The sequence below is a fragment of the Onychostruthus taczanowskii genome, unplaced genomic scaffold, assembly GCF_017590055.1.
Source record: "Onychostruthus taczanowskii isolate IOZ18803 unplaced genomic scaffold, ASM1759005v1 scaffold10, whole genome shotgun sequence".
In the NCBI taxonomy this organism is placed as follows: domain Eukaryota; kingdom Metazoa; phylum Chordata; class Aves; order Passeriformes; family Passeridae; genus Onychostruthus; species Onychostruthus taczanowskii.
In genome coordinates this window covers 6,861,828-6,882,379 of record NW_024496526.1, presented here as the reverse complement: position 1 = coordinate 6,882,379, position 20,552 = coordinate 6,861,828, and the positions used below count along the sequence as shown (strand labels likewise).

At 40.7% G+C, this 20,552-nt stretch overlaps 1 protein-coding gene and 1 non-coding gene across 2 annotated transcripts; one reads left to right on the top strand and one right to left on the bottom strand.

Moving 5' to 3' along the window:
- Window positions 1-182: 182 nt before the first annotated feature.
- IQCB1 (IQ motif containing B1) lies at window positions 183-19,438 on the top strand. The gene is made up of 14 exons (XM_041405870.1): window positions 183-470; window positions 618-847; window positions 1,660-1,822; window positions 3,483-3,612; window positions 6,145-6,238; window positions 7,307-7,406; window positions 7,787-7,959; window positions 10,514-10,626; window positions 11,712-11,821; window positions 15,918-16,060; window positions 16,489-16,637; window positions 17,090-17,218; window positions 17,598-17,754; window positions 18,832-19,438. Exons 2-14 carry the CDS (start codon window positions 754-756, stop codon window positions 19,059-19,061), a joined length of 1,785 nt encoding a protein of 594 aa, XP_041261804.1. The 5' UTR covers window positions 183-470; window positions 618-753; the 3' UTR covers window positions 19,062-19,438.
- Window positions 3,867-3,953, bottom strand: LOC121338590. Its single transcript, XR_005953053.1, has one exon. It is a non-coding gene; the product is annotated as a small nucleolar RNA SNORD116 (small nucleolar RNA).
- Window positions 19,439-20,552: the final 1,114 nt, after the last annotated feature.

Here is a 20,552-nt window from a genome sequence, read left to right as displayed (position 1 = left end):
CCGGCGGGACCCGCCCACGCGGGCTGCGATAGGCCGTGACGGGCAGAGCCCCGCCTCCCCCGAGCTGGATTGGTCAGCGAGCGCGTCCCCATGTAGATTTCCGCCAGTGGGGTGGCGGAGGCGCCAGCCCGCACGCGGATATGCAAATGCACCCTCCTCCCGCAGGGGAGAGCGCTGGTTGGCGGAAAGAGGCCGCGACCACACAGCTGTGAGGGGAGGGGGACGTGGGGGAGCCGTCGCGTTGGAGACGGCGGGATCGGCGTTCCAATCCCCCCTCCCTCCCCCCGCAGTTCGGGGAGCCCCCGCGCGGCGGTGAGAGGGGTCGGCGGTGCGTGTGGGTCCCCTCAGAGCGCCCCGAGGGCGCCCCGCGGCCTGGGGGCTTCGCTGCACCGGCGCCGCCGCTCCCGGGGACAGTGACGCCGGTGGGAGAGGGCACCGCTCCCTCTGCCCTTTCCCCGGCCCTGGGTGAGGTGAGGCCGCTCCTGCTGCCCGCCCCGTGGGGCCGCGCTCAGGCTGCCCGGCCGGAGGTGCGCCCTGCCGGCAGAGCCGGTCCGGCGGCCCGCGGCCTCGGGAGGGAGAGCGAGTGGGGCTGCCTCCATGTTTGTTTCCTTTCTCAGGGGCAGTCCTGCAGCCCGGGGCTTCCAGCTGCTGCTGCAGGAGCTGGGATGAAGTAGTGGCGTGAGGACCCCGCGCCTTAACATAAAAAGGAGAGAGGCTGGAATCGGTGGTGGTGTGCGCTTCTGGCTGTTCCCTATGGCAGCCACGGACCCCCAGGTCCTGGCCTTGGCCGCTCAGATCACTGAGAGCAGAGAACAGGACATACCCCTGCTGCTGCTGAAGTTAAAGGGTAATTAGTGCCGCTCCTAAAATAAAATTGTGAGCTGGTGAACTGTGGCCAGTCCTTCTCCCGTCTATCTCATTTAATTCAGAAGGTTTTTCTGAAACTCTGTAAGGAAGGTTGATACGGCAGCTTTTCCTGAGAGTGGCGTTTGACTTGGAAAAAAATAAGGAGGAGGAGCTGAGGAGCAAATGGACAGAATTTTTTTCTGCTTTTCAGCTGTCACGCTGATAATGTGGGCCCTTTTCCTGCTGATGCAGACAAGGGTCTTACACTTGGTCAAATCATTTCTCCCAGTGCTCTTTGGGCAGAGAGCCAGGGTGGTTGTCTGTATTCAGTTTTTAAATCTTAACATAGAAACAAGATCATGAGCTCCTGTGTGAGCTTTCCTTCTGCTATATAGCCACTGCTCATAGGAATGGTTGAAACAAGTCAGGTCCTGTTCTAAATTGGGATGTAATTATAAGGAAGCTATATGTTTCCCAGTGGTTGTGGTTTTATCTAGCCTAGGAAATTCATACAAATGGTTCATATCCCAGGTAATGTGTGTTTTGCTACTAAATATGTAGAGAGAAAATGGAAACTAAGTTTAGCTATCCTTCCCAATTGTCATATAATCTTACAAATGAGTTGTAGCTGTAACAGCAGAAATTGCTGACAAAATATTTAATGCTGTTGTTAGCAGTTTTACAATTTCTTTAATCCTGGATCCTGGTTCTGTGTACATATACTCTTCTTACATTTTAGAAAAAGAAAAAAAAAAACCCTGCACATCAGAATCTTATGTTTCTCTTTGTCTCTCTCCTGTTTTCTTCCCACAGGCATTTTAAGCAGTCCTTCCTTAGGATGTGAAGAATCAAATAAAATTAAGCAAGATATATATGATTATGGTCTTACTCAGTACTGCTTGCTGGTCCTTAAGCAAGACCACTCTCAGCTGCCTGGAGCCTGGGCTACTGCTGCCCAGCTAGCAGAGATACTAAGGTAAAAAGAAAAGCTAAGAAGTTTTCTTCCAGTTTTCTTTCTGTCCTTTCATCTTGCTCTTTCTCTTTTCGAGCTCTAATACATTGGCTCCCATCCAGAGCAAGGCTTGTTGTTCAGGAAAGGCCAGGGTTAAAGTGCAGGGAAGCAGTCAAGAGCAGAGGGGTCAGGCATAGCCTAATTGGTCCTGTTTAATTCATTTGCATTGTGTTTCACTGAACTGGGGGAACTATATGGTGGGAACAGGTTTTGTGTTGGCTTTACCTTTTTTTGTGGACAGTACTCACCAGTGAATAGTTTTTACCCAGTAATTATATAATTTTGAATTGTAGTTACTTAAAAATTGTTATTTTGTTTGCTTAGATTTCATCTTGCAAAGATCTTCAGCCTGATTGATGCACTGCTTGGCTTGACTGTATTTAAATATTTATTTAATATACCCATTTGAAGTATCTGTTTACATTTTTAAATATAATAGATTACACAGTTCATACAGACTAGATAACCTGATGTAGGGATATTGTGAGAATGGTGTTGTAAATAAGAAAACTTTAAACTCAAACCTCCAGTGATCCAATCTCAGTTTTACATGTCAGGAAAAATAATGCATTTTAAATTTTTCATCAAGTTTAGTTTTGGCTTAACTAAGGAGCAAAATTCTAAGGCATGAAGTAATTATGTGACCATCTCTTATTTATGCCATATCTGCAGTATGAATTTTTAATACGAGGAATTTCAGTAAGGGATGCAAGAGTTATCACCAGAGTAGTGTGATACTTAAATCATTCCCTAAAAGCTGTTTCAGTTGCAGAGAACACTGAAATTCATTTTAGCTCTAAAAATGTCCTTTTGTAGCTAGATGATTCTCAGCTTCATGCCTAGAATTTGTTTTCCAAGGGCTTTTGTAGACAGCTTTATGTATGTGCATCCCCAAAAAGGTAATGTAGCCTAGATAAGATATCAAAAAGCAAAATTCATAAAAAGTCAGGAAGACTCTTGTTGCACTGATATCAGTGCCAAGTGCAGAACTGAAACAACTTACCAGTTGTAAAACATGCAGTTTCTTGTAAAAAGTCTTCCAGAAACAACCAACGTGTTGTGGTGAGTAAAATAAGAGAGCTGAGATCTGAGGAACTGATTTCTAGCCCACATGCCTTCCTCAGTTTGAGAAAAATTGTAGACAGCCTCACTGAAGGTTTTGTGGTATATTTTTTATACATATTTTTACTGCCAAATGTGCACTCCCTTCATCATCAGGCTTCGTTTATAATTTTTTTTATGCCTTTCTATTTTACCTTTTTTTTTTCTGCTTTATGACCATCAGAGCCCTTCCCTAGAATATGGAGCAAGCTTGAACAGATTCTATTAAGCTAAAGGAGAAAGTGTGTTGGGTATATTTTTAAGTGAGAAATGCCATCATGAGTAGTAATATGGTCTCCAGCCTGTGAGTGCTTGCTCTTCCCTGGAGGCAGCCACCTTGGAGCCAGTCACAGCAGTGAGCTGTTGTTTGGGGGGAATTGTCCCATGCCACTGAAGCATTTCTCTGATGATGTGACATTCATTCAAAGTTGTTCAAACAGGCCTTTGACTATTCAGGTTAACTTTTTTCCCTTTTTTCTTTCTTTTTTTCTTTTTTGTTTTGTTTTGTTTTACTCCATTTCAGTCATTGTTGTGTAGGGCTAAAGGTGGAAGAAGATCCTGAAGAATTTTACAGGAAGTTTCTTCCTTCAGTTATAGACAGCCTGCTGGTTTTGGGAAAACGCTTGCAAGCACGATTTATCCGAGCAATGAAGGTATTTAAGTTTCATAGTTAAAATAGCAGAGAATGCCTGCAAACTTTCTGCATATTGGATAAGTAGGATATTATTCTAGTGACATGGTATTTGGAAAATTTATTTTCCAGAAATTGCAGTAGTTTTTCTTATGCTTCCAAGCTGTGAAGCTGAAATCTGTCATTGTGCAGCGTTTGCTCCATGACTTGTGCAAAGCCACTACAAAAAACCCTACAAAAAGCAGCATCCCAGTCATGGTAGTGTCTTAACTTTGCAAATCATTAGTTCAGCCTTCATAATGACTTACTTCTCACTCATTTTATTCAGCTTTACAAAAAATGTTTTAGAGAGTCTTAAGATTTTAAATCAGATTTGTTGAAGTTTGTTTTGTCATTCAATTTCTGCTGCATAATTGGCAAAAAAATTCCAAGAATGCTCACTGTTTCTGAACATGCAAATGGAGAATGCCAAAGGCAGACTTCATGAATTTATAGATTTAAGCACTTTCTCACATTTTCCTCCTTTTTTGCAGTGAAGAAGGGTTTTGCTCAGCGAGGTTCCCTCATGCTTCTGGAGTATTCTGAGTTCTAGAATCAGAATGAAAAATACCCCCAACAGACAAAAACCCACGAGTTATTTAAATTACCATCTTCATGGATTCTGACAGTTTCTTTTAATATCCTCGTTTCTCCACACTATCTCATTTCTTGGCTCACTGGCTTCTTGCACTTAGCCAAAGTTTTCCTGCAAAGTATTGTGATAGACACCACAGACAATCAATTTTCAGAAAGCATCAGTGCAATAACATAGTTTCTGTTAGTGCAGTACTTGAGAAGTGCATTTTGTGCTTAACAAGGAAGCTTCCTAAATGACATCCCAGGAGACTCTTATCCACAATATGTAATTTCCCCCATGCTTTCTTATTATGTCTCAGCCTACATGCTACTTGAGTCATGCTTGTGGGCAAAGATTTCTTTTGAATGCAAATGCAGTCTACATTATAATTAGTACTTTGGCTTTTAAACTTCATGGTCTCAGAGGTGACTGGGCACCCAGACTTGATGCTTGCTCAGTGGAATTTTGGAAATCCCACTCCACCAGTGGAGATTTGAAGTTTATTCTGCTCTGTTTTGCTTTTTGTACAAGTTTTTGAAGTCAAGGGAAGTAGTGAAATGGCTTTCAGAAACTGACATATTGCCAAAACACAGAACAGATAATATTACAGCTTAACATATTACTGTCATTTTGTATCTGCTCTTGTCAGTCTGGACCAAATACAAAGTTAAACCTTGACTGAGAGCTGAGGCTCCAGCTGGGATCTAGGAATAGGCTTCCCAGGGTTTCATTTGTGGAGGCTGAATTAATGTGGGATGTATGATCGTGTGCTTTGTAACAACATTCGTCAGCAGTGTGGTACTGTCAAAAACCCTTTTGCTGTTCCACACACCAAAATTCCAGATTTCCAGTAGTGTGTGGCTCACACTTGGAATACAGACTGGAATGTGCACCTGTATGAGCAGTCACGTGTTAAAACCTGAATTCCTACTGGTCATAGGGGAGCACTGGAGCGCCTCTGCAGTGAGGAAAGGCTGAGAGATGGGGTTGTTCAGCGTGAAGAATATCACCTCCCAGTACCTAAAGGGGCTATGAGAAAGATGGAGAGGGACTTTTTACAAGGGCATGTGGTGAGAGGATTAGGGGTGATGGCTTGACACTGAAAGAGGGAGGTTTAAATTAGGTATTGGGAAGAAATCCTGTGCTGTCAGGGTGGTAAAATACTGGGACAGTGTGCCTAGAGAAGCTGTGGATGCTCCATCTGTGGAAGCATTGGAGGCCAGGCTCCATGAAGCTCTGAGAAATCTGGTCTGCTGGAAGGTGTCCCAGCCCATGGCAGTGGGGCTGGAACAAGATGGACTTTAGGTCCTTTCCTACCATTCTGTGATTGATCCTATGTTTTTTTCCAGTCCAGTGCTATCACAGGCAAGCACATAATGTAGTCTGTTTGGCAAACAGATCAAATTTCAGCTTTATAGTGGTTTGGTGTTTGCTCCCACACCTCAAACTAGGAGGTGCTTCTGAAGCTTCACCACACCAGTTATCAGGAAAGCTTTTCCATTTTGACTGTGTCCTTGGCCACTTCACACCTTTTTTTTTAATTTTCATCCTCTTCTTTAAAGTAATATATTTCCCACTTAGTGCATTCAATCTGTGATGCCAATTTGCTGAGCTATTATTTGTCTTATCCCTCCAATGCTATCAAATATTTTTAAGGCATAAAAAAGATTTGTCTCTTGTTGTTGTGATTGTTTTCCCAAATGCATGCTTTTATTTTTTTAGTATCTTCAGGTCGTCTTGACTGATCTCTGACCTCAAAGGTCTCACAGGTTGGGGTGGCTTTTTTTACTAGTTCCTACAGTTTCACCAACTTCATTTGGAAATTTGGTGGAGTTTGGTCGCCAAATTCCTGAGGCATACAAACCTTCCCATGACATCAAGATTAAGTTCTTAATGAAGGTACATACAGATGTTTTTACCTACTTCTCTCTTGTTTAGGATAAAGAAAAACAAGACTTTTTACACTGGTTCCAAGTAGTAACTGATGCCATCTGCTGGCTGTTCGGTGGGCATATCCAACTAGCAGCACGTGGTAAGGAAAATGTCAACCCACAGAACACCTGAACATTTATTTATGGCAACTACAAGTATCAAAATTCATTCTTAAGCTAATCTCCACCTAGTCTTCTAAACTTGAGTAGATGTTAAATCAGTCTTTTTAAGTAGTCAGCTCAGCAGCAATATCTAAATTTGTAAATATCCACTAAAGGGAAATACTCAAGAGTTCCCCTTCTAGTCTTTCAGAGATAAATATTTAAACTGTCTACCTTTAGTTTCTCTTTGTAAGTCTATACCTTTTAAAAATCAGGTTGTTGGGTTTTTTTCCCCCCAATAGGAGACAATTGATCCTTTCTTGTGTGTGTTTAAAATATGCAGAAATTTGACTAGAGTACATTGCTAACCCTGATAAGTAGATAGATTTGCAGATTTTTGAAGTTTTTGCCATGACAGGAAATTTTACAAATATCTAACAAACTTCATTATATATTTCTGACCAAAATAAGCTTTCATTTAAACTGATATTAATCACGTTAATTTTGAAAACCCCAATTTGGTTTTGTTTCTATTATTGGACAAAAAAAAAAGGATCATAATATGTGTAACTATAAATACACATGGTCAGAAAAAATACTGAATATGTAGGCAGTGATACACTGGGATAAAAAAGATGGTGCTTTAATGACATCAGTGGACTTGCATTAAATAATCTGGGGTAACAAACTGTCAAGGTTGAGGTCCTTAACTTTTTTGGATATTTTTACCCCAGTGTTAATTGCACTGTTGCACTGTTGTTGTAAGAAAAGGGTACTATTGTAACATAAAGGCATTTAAAGCTTTCATTCCCTTGCAACATCAGTGCCTAAGGGATGTCCAAAGGCAGAAAAAACAGGATTCACCATGTTGTTTTTTGGAGGCTGAAGTAGTTTAGTTATCTCAGTAAGTTTCAGTTTAAGAATTATAAATGAGGGAGTTTGTTCCAGAAACAGTGTCTGGTTTTACTTGCTGTGACTTATGATGATGTTTATTTGGTTTATGGTATTTTCAAGTCTGGTTCTGATTGCATGATTTCTTGTTTGCTTGTTTTTGGTTTTCTTTGCAGTACTACAAAATGATCGCTTCCTGCAGTTGTTAATAACAGATGATGTTGAAACAGCAATTATAATGATGTCTGTGTTACACAATATTTTGAGGATCAGTAGGTTGGTTGTTTTCATATAATTCTTTTGCTTAATAATAAATACATAAGATTATTCATTACTGCTTGGTAAAATAATATTTTTTCATATTCAAGCATTGTTGTATTTTATTGTTTGGGATTTTTTTCCCCTATTCTTTGTAGCAGAAATTGAAAACATTAAAAAGCTGGGGTTTCAATCTTCTTAAATTGGGGGAGTGGTAATTGGTTGATTAAAACAGTAGTACTGCCTGGATCATATTCCTGGTCCAGCTAGCTGGGCATCTTGGCTTGCTGTATATAGCCTGACATAGGTAAAAATAAGTCACTGTTAAAAAGCTCATGTTGTTTCAATTAACACTTCTGTCCCACTCCCCTTTTTTTTTTTCTTTATTCTTTTTAAAGTTCTGTCTTGCTTCAAGTTGAAGAAGAGACCCTTCACTCTGTTTTGGATGAACTTGTTTATAAGCTTTCCTCTACCACCAATCCTGCTGTAGGAAGTGCTGCCACAAAACTGCTGTTGTTAGAGGCAAAATCTTGCAAACAGCTTGTGCAGTTATTCACAGCTCGCTACAAAGGTTTGTAAACATGCATGGGACCAATCACTGAGCCTTCTCTTACATTTCCTGTGAAAATAAAAAGACAGAGGTTTCCCATTGTGGTTCAGTAACTCTCTAGTCCAGGTGGAAACTGCAATGCCATGTTGCTTTGTGGTTTTTTTCCCCTTCTATTCATTTTCATTGCAGTTTAAGGTACTGCACCTCTTTCTGTTTCCTAAATTTATTTTCTTCTGTGTACTGAGGACTCTGCATGTGACAATTTGTCTTTTAAAGTTGTTGATTGTGACTTCCAACCTGATGTGCTTTTGCTTCTTTCTGTTTCCCTGTGCAGGTTGGTTATTGGGGGATCCAGAGGCAGGGTGCCTTTATTGCCACAGTCACAGAGCCCTTTGTGACATCTGCCACAGTGCTAAGGCTCACTAATCCAGAGCATGAAAGTTTTACTTAGTGACCTGCTGACCCTGGCTGTTGCAGGTCTGCTCATCTGATAGGGGGCTGTTTAGTTATCCAGGAGCTGACTGTCTTTTAATATCCAAGTAGTTGGAATGAGCTCTTTCCAAGAATTCATGAAATTAATTTATTGTTTTGTCTCAATGCCTTTCTATGATAAGGCTGAGTACGTGTAAAATTTGTTCTATGTTATTCATTCCTTAATGAGGTGTCCCATTTAATGTTTCTGTCTCTAGCATAGTAGGAAGCTCCAGGAAACCCCTTTGTACTCTATCATGCCTATGGAGTCTAAGGAACAGGCATAATGTTTGCCATGTCTTTTATGTTCTAGATGTTATTGTTGATCAAAACTACTTGTGAGCAGTCTCAGTCCTTTGAGGAAAAGGACAGTAAAAAGAGGGAAAGCAAGGCAAAATGTCCAATTCCCATTCTTTGCACCTGTGCTGACTACTTATTATACAGTAACAGCCAGACAAATGTCTGGACCAGATGAACAGCTTTGCCACCCTTTTGCCTACAGAACTGAGAGGAGGGATTCCTTGTATTGTGGAATTAAGTATAGTGTGCCTAAGGCTGGTATCACATTGTGGATTCTTGGGAAGCTGCCATGATGATCTGATCATCCCAGCTGTAGAATGCTGGCTTATCTGAAGTAGTGCAGTTGTGCATCAAAGGACGCTTTATTTTGCTCTAAAATCACAGTATACCACAGTAATTTAGAAACTTCATCTCTGTCTTGTACATGTTTCCTCTCTCCAGTAAGAAAAGAAAAAAAGATTGCTTTTTTCCCCTCTATTTTTTGAAGTTAGAATCCTTCTGTTAGTTTATCTCAGGCTTTGGAATCCTTTAGAGACTTTGAGGAATAAAAGCAACACAGAAAGCATTACAGCATTTCTACCATCTGGCCATCTCACTGAAGTCCCTTGGCTTCACAGTGGCTCAGAGCTGTTGGCAGTGTGAGGTGCTTTGGTGTGAGTTTGCCAGTGAAGGGAGCCTGCTGGAGGTGAGGGCATCTCCAAGACCAGCACAGTCCCTATGTCAGGTTCCCTGGAGGGCCTGGCCTTTTGTCCTGCACGTGTTGACAAATCTGTGGGGCACACTGGAGGTACTCCCTGTCAGTAGCCAAAAGGAGCATATGGCTGTGTAGTCTGTACAGAGACTGGCAAGTGGTTGTGTCAGACCCACAGCACTTGTGTGAGGGAGCTCTCCTGTGTAGCCTGGCTCCCTGCTTTTGCAGGGCTCAGGCAGCCTTGGGGCACCCATTTGGAGTCCTGCCCGTCTCTCTCCTGCAGTGTTTAACTGCCGTTGTTTTTCTGAAATGGTGCACATGGTGCCACAGAGGTGCCGTTTCTGTGTGCTCCAGATCCTGTAAGTACACGTGACTGTTGTGTTGGAGTTGCCCAGTGTATGAATATGTTTATGGACAATGATTTGAAGATGGAAAAGTTACTTAAATCTGCAGTTCTTCAGGAGGTAAACACGCACATACCTCCTGCCCTCCTTCCTGTTCCCTCCAACTCCCTGCAGAGCCCTTAGGCTCTGGGATTTGTCTGATACAAACATTTTAGCACACATTACTGTATCCTTGCATAGAGGGAGTGTGTGTGTACTGTGGGGGGAGCACAAGGGTGCTTTTTAGCTACTGCAAACCCAAAAAGCTCTTTTGTCTCATGGATTGGATGCACATGCACTCACAGTTAAATGATGCTGTGCAGATAAGACATCAAACAATTCCAGTTGGAAAGAAATAAATTTTACTATGAAAAATAATGAAAAGAGTGTTAACAATACCCAGCACTTGTGTGGTGCTTTGAATTCTTTTTAGCACCTTACAATGACTTACTGATAAGACACTGAAAGTACATTGGTAATTTGACTGTCAGTGATATAAACACAATACTGACTCGGACGTACAAAATCACTGGATAATACTTCTTTGTTGGAGCACCAGACATTCTTTGATAAGATTATGCATTGACATTCAAAGATGGCTGATGGTCTTCAGCTCTCACACTTCTTTGCACATAGAATCAGATTTGATTTGTTGATTTGCAGTTTGTTACTTTGAAAGCCTGAAAGGAAAAATTCACGTTACAGAATTAGCTTCTTCTCTTTCTTCTAGGATTAAAAGAACTTTTAAGTAAACAGTGGACTGGCAAAGGATTTGACAGAGAGGTCAATCAACTCTTGGACCTGCTGTATTTGGAACAATCCAGTGGAAAAGGAGAAATGCAGGTGATTAAGTTTAATGTGACTTTCAGATGTGAAATCCTATTCAGATGTAAAATCCTATTTACATGTGATTTGTGTATGTTTAGAAGGGATTTACTATATCACTTTGTAGACACTTTTCAAAAACCTGTGTTATTATTTCACTATGTTAATTAATTTTTATTTGCCTTTTTGAAATTATTTTATTGTGGCTTTTTAAAATATCAAGAAATTGTTCAGCCATTAAAATATTGGACTGTGACTCAAGAGCTTGGCTTTCTGTGCAGATTCACCATAGATTTCAATATAACCGTAGGGGGAAAATAATTAATTTTTTTGCTAACTGTCAGATTAAAATAACTTCATCTGCTTTTCTCACATCAGTGTTACAAATTTAGATCTCTGAATTCTAGGCAGCATTTACATAGAACTAAGTAATATACAGAAAATGTGCAGTAAGAACACCACCTGGGCTGTGTTCCCAATGAAAGAGACAACGTGTGTTTCATGAGCATCTTAAAACAAATTTACATGCAGGTTGCTCAGAGACAATACTTCAATGAAAATCAGTTATATTTGCAGAGATCTGCCTTCATCTTCAACAGAGCAGGATGTCTTGCGATTCATATTGCTTGTGGGGTTTTTTTTAATTAATCCATTTAAGAATAGAATAGATGTTTTTCATGTTTGCATTTCAGTGACTTCTGATCATACTGCTAATGTAACATTTTTCCTGATGCTCTTTCTCCAAAGTTGTCTTTCTGTCCTCTCTAGTGTAGGTATTTTGATTGAATCACCATTTGAAATATCAAGTGCTTCAGGTGTTTTAAATACAAATTTTTCATATTGGTTTTACATATATATATTTGTGTGGTAGATTCATTTGTTTATCACAGCAGCAACACAGGTGATCAGATTAGCTGCTTTTGGGGCAAGTGTGGAGTTCATGGTAATAACTGTCTCACAAGACCTTAAATTCTCCAATTTGATGCATTTGAAAACTGATGGGGTTTGGCCAAATGTTGAGATTGTCCAATTATGCAAGCTGTAATAAAGTGTTTTTATTATATGCATAGAAAATATTTTACCAACTGTTTTATTAATTTCAGAAGCAGCATGAAGCAGCTTGTATAATCCAGGCAGCATGGCGGGGATTTCAGACAAGGAAAAGGCTGAAAAAGCTACCCCAAGCAGTGGTCACTTTACAGAGAAGCTTCAGGTAAACAGTATGACTTTGTGAAAAACAGTAAATAGGATCTAGTCCGAAGGTTTGAGTTGGGCTGGGTTTTCTCAAGTCACAAAGGAAGTAAGTAAAGTCATAGGTCAGGTAATTTTCAGTGTCCTGTTTGAAGTAGGCCCCGCCTCAAATTGGGATCTGGATGCTCAGGGCCACATCCCGTTTTAGAGGTCTCCAAGGATGCAGATCCTACCATCTCACTTGATCCCCTTTCATTGTGCTGGACAATTCACCTTGTGAAGAATTCTTCCATTACCAGCAGTGGGAATTTCCTTGTTGCACTCTTGTCCTTTTTCTGAGCACCCCCATGAGTCTGTGTCTGCTCTCTAACACTTCTTTAGGTAGTGAGAGACAGATTTGCCTTCCTTTAGGCTAAACACACCTTACCTGTCCTTGTATATCCTACATTCCATGGCCCTAATTGTCTCTCTTTGGACAGTCTCTATCCCTCCCATTGCACTAAATAGCACTAGAAGATGATGTACTGGTGGTAAGACAGATAACTGGTGAACAGTTAACTTCACACAAAATTGCTATGTGAATTACATTGGAGCTATCGTGGAGCTTCCACATGCCAGAGTGCTGCAGAAACCAAGGCACATAATGCTTGGCCCATAGTGCCAGTGTGGTGCTTACAAGACCTTGTTCTTCATTAATTTTTAAATCTTTGGCTCTCAGAAGTGGAGTTATACCAGTGACCTAGAAATCGTATCCTCTGCCTTGGAGCAGCAGAGAAGAAGGAAGCTATGTAAATAATGCTTGTCTCACTTGAATTAGATTGCAGCAGTAATGTTAGCATGTGTTAGGCTAACTGTTTTGAGAAATTTAGCTTGAATTTAAGATAGGTTAAGGGATTAAAATCAAGTGTAGACTCCACAGCAAGTTTTTTCAAACTTTTTTTGCACATTGAACCTTACTGTGTCAAAAGTAGATCTTATAAATCACTGTCAAATTACATTGCATTGTGACCAAAGTAACACAAAGCAAGCAACTATTCTTTATTGTCTAGACTGGACTTAAGAGGATATTGGACTGTCTAAGGTGTAGTCTCTAAATTCTGAAAGATTTGCAGGGACAAGGAGTGTGTCTGTTGAGGGCCACCGGTCACTGCACTTTTGTGATGGAGTCTGACATCCTTGTCACTCCTTTTTACTCCACCATACACTTGAAGCCCATATCCCTTCCCTCATAAGGTACCTTGCAAGCCTGCAAGCTAAATTTATAGCTCAGAAAATTTGGATGATGGCCTAAGAAGTAGCATGGAAAAGCAGCAGGGAAAGGATGGTGAGACTATCAGCAATCACCAAGCTACTTGACTCACTTGTGTCATATTTTCAATGTTGTAAACATTAGTGTGTGCCTTTTAAGTAGCTCTCAAGTATGGATGATGGCCTAAGAAGCAGCATGGAAAAGCAGCAGGGAAAGGATGGTGAGACTATCAGCAATCACCAAGCTACTTTAAGTAGCTCTCGAGTCATTTAAATGGACTTTTGAAAGTGTTTGTTTAATATTGAGAGGAATGGAAACTTATTAATATCCTTACAGCTGTGTGTGTTCATGGCTCACTTAGTCCCAATGGGACTGGGCAAATACAGTAACTGTACAGTGCCACTGTTGGTTTTCTTCTGTCTACCTCAAAACATTACACTGAAAAATAGTGTTTAGAATACTGTAAACATGACTTTGGAAGAGTTTTTAAGAGGACTTTTTAATTTTTAGCAATCAGGTTCTGGTTATGTTCACAGATTTATTTTAGAACAAGTGTGGTTAAATAGTGCTGAGATTGAAACTCCAAACTTTGCTCACCTGCAGCTGCAGAGGAAGATTTTAAACTCTGCAAATTATAATCTTTTGAAACTGTGGTTTCAGAAATATCTCCTCAGTGAATGTTAAAGCCTGTAGTCTCTCCTTGAAGCTAGTTCACTATTACTTAGCTAATTGTAGGACATTTTAAATGGCAATAGTTTTTATTAATAATGCATCAAAAATGAAACCATTTTACATTTCTAAAGAGATGACCAGAGGGAGGCTGCTCTGTGCCATGAACTGCAGAAGGAAGCTTGGATCCTACTCTGTGTTTGTTTTACTTTAGTTCAGAGGCAGTTCCCTGTCACAGTGTGGTTTTGTGCAAGCAAATATATCTTATCATTAGGAGAAACAGAGGATGAATGTGTTTTTGCAAACTATATAGGAAATAATCAGTATTAAAGAATCTTAAGCAAATATATCTTATCATTAGGAGAAACAGAGGATGAATGTGTTTTGCAAACTACATAGGAAATAATCAGTATTAAAGAATCACTTAAATACCTGACAGACACTCTTGGTTTCACAGATGTGCATCTGAAAAGTTCATTTTTGTAGTTTTCAACCTAGTGAAGCTGATAAAAATTGATAGGCAAAATATTAATAGTTTTATCAAGAAAATATGATCAAAAGTCTTGTTTGGTCCTGTGACTTCACTTGTCTTAGAAATATAATATTTGGATTAAAATATTACTTACCTAAATTAAAAAATTTACAGCTCTGATTTACAGAAATGTGTGGGCTGAAAATCTTTCATTTCCTTGAAACCATTCTGATATAACCACGTGTATCATGATCTGTCTCTGTAGATAGGTGTGTGGGCACACCTCAAGTCTGCATTACAGTTGTAAAAGGATTATGGTCTGTCAGATTATGGTGGAGGATTTTTTATCTCTTGAGGTCAGATCTTTAAATCCAGATCATCTGTTTTACACAGCTTCCATCCCAATCTCTCCCAATACAGTTTTAGAGACTAAAGAGAATGGGTGATTGGTGGGAAAATTATAGCTCAATTTATACTAGTAATGGGAAACACAAATAGCTCATTAGTACTGTGAGTCTAAAGGTATGTGCCATGCAGCAATGGCAGAATTAGCTGGACATTTCTAGTCTGTGAGCATTTTCCTCTTCTGGCATCCCTTATACCTCTGCTCTGTGCATTGGTTGGTTTTCTTTCCTAGTGCTTAAAGCACTTCTTTCATTGTCCCCAGAAAAGTGCTAGAGGAGAGCAGAACCATGGGCTGTGGGCCCAGTGAGGGTACTCAGGTCCTGAGGGGGAAGTGATTTTGCTGCAATAGGAGCAGAGAAGTCCCATTGATGTGGGGTAAAGTTGTACTTTCTCAGGTCTTAAGCTGCTAGGCTGGGTCCATTGGGATGAAAAGGGCAGTGAAGGGAGAGGGAGCTTTAGCTCACACCTCCTCATACTCCACTGAGACCATGGCCAAGTGGTCTCAGTAATTTTTAGTGTCAATACATCACTATATTAATTATTTTATGTTAGTCTGTATATTGATATGTTGCTGCATATCAGATTTCATTGATGAACATGCTGTTATTAGCTTAAACACTCCAGGGCCATTGCAGAGTTTTCAACTGTCTCATCTGTGAAACTTCTGCTGCAGGTTTTTCAGTGTACAGCAGGGCAACATCCTAACATCAAATCTGGAACAGATCAGGAAGAATTTGCAAGAAAATTCTTTCATAGTGTTTTCTAGCAAAGTTGATGGACCAAATGTGTCAGTCTGTATTTCCTGGAGAAAAAAAAAAAAATCATCTCTCCAAAATTAAGAAGTGAGGCTTGGCAGCCAACATTCTGATCTCCTTTTGCAGTCAGTACAAAAATAATTGTATGTATTGTGGGAAGCAGGTGCCATGCATGCTGATGGATGGACTGGAAAAGGCGGACACTGGAGCAGATGGCTAATGTTGCTTTACCTCTTCAGCAGATGATGGAATCAAAATTGTTGTTCCAGTTCATTCTGGCTGTGAATGTCCCATCATTCCCTTCAGAGTCCTTAGAACTTTATCCTAAGTAAAGATTTATACTCTGATTTCATAGAGTGGTTCAGAGTGGCTATAGATAGTGTGATAATTTGTTAGCTCGCAGAAGACTTCTCATTGCTTGGTGTCATTCTGCAGCCAACAGCTGGCATAGCAGATTGTTTTGTGGATTTTCTTTCTCAATGCTGGACCACTTAACACAAAGAAAAGGAGAGATACTTTAAAGAAATGTACAACTTTAGGTAATTGTTAATGTATTTGTGTTTTGCAGAGCTAAACGGGAACAGGAGCTGCAGCATTTAACAAAACAGAAGGAAGATGAAGCTCTAAAGCTGCAAATGCAACTTCAGAGACAGAGGGCCATGAGACTCTTCCATGAACGACAGCTGGCCTTACTGGAAGTTGTCCATGCCAGTATGATTTATATTAAACTATAGCAGAAGATTAAAGTGTCTGGGTGTCCTTAGGAACAATTTCCCCAAATCCATTTCCCAATCTTGCATGTCTATTTGCACTGTAGTCTTACTGTCTCTTCTCCTGACCCAATTATCTGAAAGAGAATGTGCTAATTCCCTCAGGGCTCAGTAACTACTGATCAAGATCTGGTGCCTTCAGAATGGTGCAGGAGAAAGGGAGAGACAGTTTTCTTGTGTTACAAAGCTCCATTGCAACTATGATCTGCAAGACCTGATCTACAGCCAGGAGACCTTGGGGAAAGAAGGGCTTTTAACTGAGAGCACCCAAGTTTTTTTGGTACTCTCTAGCTTGAGGATTAACAATGTAAATTGTTAAGAGAACCTAGCCCATAGTCTTCTAACTGTGGATTTTTGTTACCTTTGTAGGTCAGGTGAATAAATACATGCAGGAAATGGAGGAGAAATCAGCATTAACTATCCAGAGATTCTGGCGAGGGTATAGAGCAAGAAGAATTTTTCATCAGCAGAAACAATCCCTTAAGGAGTATAAGGCAGCTGTCATCATTCAAAGAGCAGTAAGTATTTATACTTTGTTCTAACAGTAGATAGGACTGAGTGGATTATTGTGAAGCCTCATAAAACTGTTTATTCTCTTACTGTCAATGTAGCCATAATTTATTAAAAAATTACTTGGGGGTGATAGTCTAGAGCCACAAGTTGCTTTAAAGGGTTAAACTTTGTATAGGATACAAAGCCTAACACAGGCTTGCAACTAAAATATAAAAGCTACTTCTTTGAAACCCGGGATTGGAACGTCACTGTACTACAGATGAGTCCCTAACTTATTATGAGTGTTGTTACTATTTAGTGTTCTTGCTGACCTTGTGTGTTGTCTTTTCAACATCATGGCTGCATTTAGGCTTTAACAGATGCAGTACTGAAACACTTTCACTAATTGTTTACAAACAAAGTGGGAAGACAAACTTCCTCTCTGTGATTGTCATATTCTCATATGTTCCTTACAAAGGCTTGTAAATTCTTGGAGAAACGAAGAAGGAGGAGATCTCTCTCTCCTTGGAAAGAACCCAAGGGACTGACTGATGAGCAGAGACTAGCATTGCAGCAGAAGGTGGATGACTACATCAAATTGCATCCGGTCTGTTTTCTTACTCATTTCATAATTTGCATTAATGATGCAACATAAAATACTGTAGGGATGAAATATATTCAGCTTCATAAATTATGATGAAGATAATCCATTTGAGGTATGTATGTATCAACCCTGCTTGTTTGGCAGCAAGGCACTAGGATATTAGGGATTTTAACCATTAATCTAATAAAAAGTGTGAAAGCAAACGGTAATTGGAAAATTTATATACATGATGATGGATAATTTTGAAGAGAGTTGCAGAGGAAGCAAAATTACAAAGTTAACAATTAGGAACAGCATTTGCATTCCTTGTTTAGGCATTATTCTGCCCCCAGAAGTTTTAAAATAACCAGCTCCTAATGGTAACAAACTTACTTTCCTCCAGGCTTCCCAAATGTCAGAAGAAAGGAGCAAAGAATTGCATATGCAGGCTCAGGCAAAGCTGGCACAGTTCCTGTTGAGGAACAGGCTGGATCAGAAAGCAGCACAGCGGAGAGAGGCTTTGCTGGCTCAGGTCAACACCGATGTGGAGCTGCTAATGAGTATGTGACTGCTCTGTTCATGGCTTTGATTACCATTTGGATTAAACCAATTTAGAGGGAAAGTTAGAGTGAGCAGTGGTAAAGCCTCGTTTCAAAACTGAAATATCTTTCTTCTTTTGCCATATGCCTTGTCTTGAGACCCAGGCTTTGTTAGAGATTATCCAAGTGTTGCTGTAGGTTAAGGATAAACACCTGTTTTTCAAGGAGCATCTTATTCTTCTGCTGCAGGTCTCTGTCTGATATGTTCACAAGAAAAGCAATAGCCCTGTAACAGGCATTAGAATTTCTTAAAAAAGGGGTCTCACACAACCTATTCACATTTGTTTTGCTTTGGTTTGTTTTCTTGTGTTGTAAGTAAGCTGCTGGTTAACACTCTCAACCCTTCCAGATGAAGAGGGAAATATTGGAGCTGCAATTTCCATGTTTTCATTTTCTCTGGCCTGGCTATAAGTGAAACAGAATTCACTACTGTGCTGTCTTAATTCCAGACAATTGGCTTGCATGAAAAAGAAAGAGTAGCAAACTGCAGCCACCAGAGAGCACCCAAGCTGGGCAGAATTCAGCAAGATACTGAATTCCATTAGTCTATCACATGCTGTGTCACTGCAGCCCATCACTCCCTGAGCAGGCAAATCAGCCACACACTTACACTGTGCTGGGTCCCCCAAGCAGGGGAAACACAAGACTGCTGCACCAGAGCAGTAGAAACACCAAGCTGATGTCACCCTCTGCCAGAAACACTGATCCACAGTAGTGGCCAGGAGATCCTCTGAAGTTATACTTCCACAAGAAGTCATTTTGGTGTATACCACCACTGCACCTGAAAGAAGTGGTCCATGTTTCCCCTTTCTTCTTTCTATCCCATTATGTATTTCTTTTTTCAGATTAGCCTTTATTTGGATTGCCTTTCCAATCAGATTTATGATTTATCATGTAGTCATAAAATTGCCATGCCAGCACAGGGAAAGGAGTGGCCTAGAACAGTGGGAAGTGGGAGGGTAGTGTTCCCTTTTTTTTCTTTTAATACTTATAAAACCACGAACAAAATACAGGAAACTCTTATCCTTGTTCTTGCAGATGCTCCGGGTTTAGCAGAGACCACAGACAAAGATTTTGGTGCCTTTATGAGTCGATCAATCCCTGTAGCTACCAAGGCAAGACAAGCCCACAGCACCATGCTGAAATACACTCGTTGGCCATGGTGGAAGAAGCTTGGAGATGAGTTTGTGGAGGATGATGTAATTCCTGATGATGCTATAAACACAGAACTGGAAACTCTCTTTATTGGAGGAAGGAAAACCTTTTAGGTAACAAGCAGAAGAATTTAATATTCAACCAGACTCATATGCACTCACTTGTGTATGTTTTTAAGGAAGGAAAACGTTTGAAAAAGACTGAAAAAGACCAAGGCCTTATTTTAGTGCATTTTACTTAGTAAGAATCCCTTCCTGTACATCAAGAGTTGAATCCTATTGATTGTGCTGTTGCAAATAGGATTTAAATACTCTAATTGTAAATGAAGGCATTTTGTAACTTGTATAACTTTAAAAGTTATTTCATAAACTTTGGCTTTCAGTTCTTATTCACACTGGGATGCATAAAGAATCTGGGTATTGTAAAAGCCTGGGATTTTACAGCAAAACATTTTATCAGGTGATGTGCTTTGAAATAAAAATGTGTCCAGAACAAACCAAGACACCAATGGGAAATCAGGCAAACGTGAGGCAGGCTGGGTACTTTCTCTCTATTCCTCCCAGACTACCTGTCCTTGCTTCCACCCTCGGTAGGTTTCCTTTTGTTTGAGTTTGTCCAGGAGCTCTTTGTTCATCCATGAAGGCTTCCTGGTAGTTTTGCCTGACTTCCTTTATCTTAGGATGCATTGCTCCTGAGCTTGGAGAAGGTGATTCTTGAGTATGAACTAGCTTTCTTGGGCCCTCCAGGGCTTTATCACAGGCTACTCCACCAAGCAGGATCCTGAAGAAGCCACTCAGCTCTCCTGAAGTCCAGGATGGTGAGCTTGCTGTGCACCCTCCTTGCCACCCTTGAACTCCACCATTCCATGGTTGCTGCAGCCAAGGCCGCACTTGGGCTTTGCATTTCCCACCAGCCCCTCCTTGTGGATGAGGACAAGGTCCAGCATTGCACCTCTCCTTGTTGGTTCCTCTATGTCTTGGAGAAGGAAATAATCATCAGTGCATTCTGGGAACCTTCTGCATTGCCTGTCCCCCCTCTGTGTTGTCCCTCTAAGAGGTATGGGGTGGTTGAAGTTGCCTATGAAGACCAGGACTGTCTGTAGAGGATGTTATCAGTTCCATCTTCCTGTTTGGGCAGTCTGAAGCAGACCCCTATTATAATGTCACCAGTCCTGCCCTCCCTTTAATCCTGACCCATAAACTCTCAGCCAGCGTGACCATCTGGACCATCAGCTCTGTCTTCTTAAACCATGCAAAGTTGCTTCATGCAGAAAGATGTCCAGCACTGGGTCTCTGCAGTCACTGTGACCTGGAGCACCCACAGCCAAGATCTGAAGGATGGTGCCTACTGATGTGTCTGGAAGAAGAAATTGAGACTGTGCTAATGCCATAGCTGCCTGTGCTATTTTTCAGGTGAAAGGCCAGAGTCTTAAAAATTAGATCTTGCCTCACTGCAAAGGAGGAAAAAGTGCAGTGGTTTCCGCTAGTTGTCTGTGGGCAGTAGTATTGGTTCAGCATGTTTGTTTTCCATTCTCTCTGGAAGGCTTTGAGTTTTAGTTTTAGTGGAGATGAATAGAAAACAAATAAATAGAAACAGTGGGTGGA

What these genes read in the sequence shown, in the direction of transcription:
- IQCB1 (XM_041405870.1), top strand. Translation starts at nt 754, where the DNA reads ATGGCAGCCACGGACCCCCAGGTCCTGGCCTTGGCCGCTCAGATCACT. An exon ending in CTGTCATCATTCAAAGAGCA is followed by an intron (nt 16,638 to 17,089) that starts GTAAGTATTTAT and finishes TTCCTTACAAAG; the next exon opens with GCTTGTAAATTCTTGGAGAA. An exon ending in CGATGTGGAGCTGCTAATGA is followed by an intron (nt 17,755 to 18,831) that starts GTATGTGACTGC and finishes TTGTTCTTGCAG; the next exon opens with ATGCTCCGGGTTTAGCAGAG.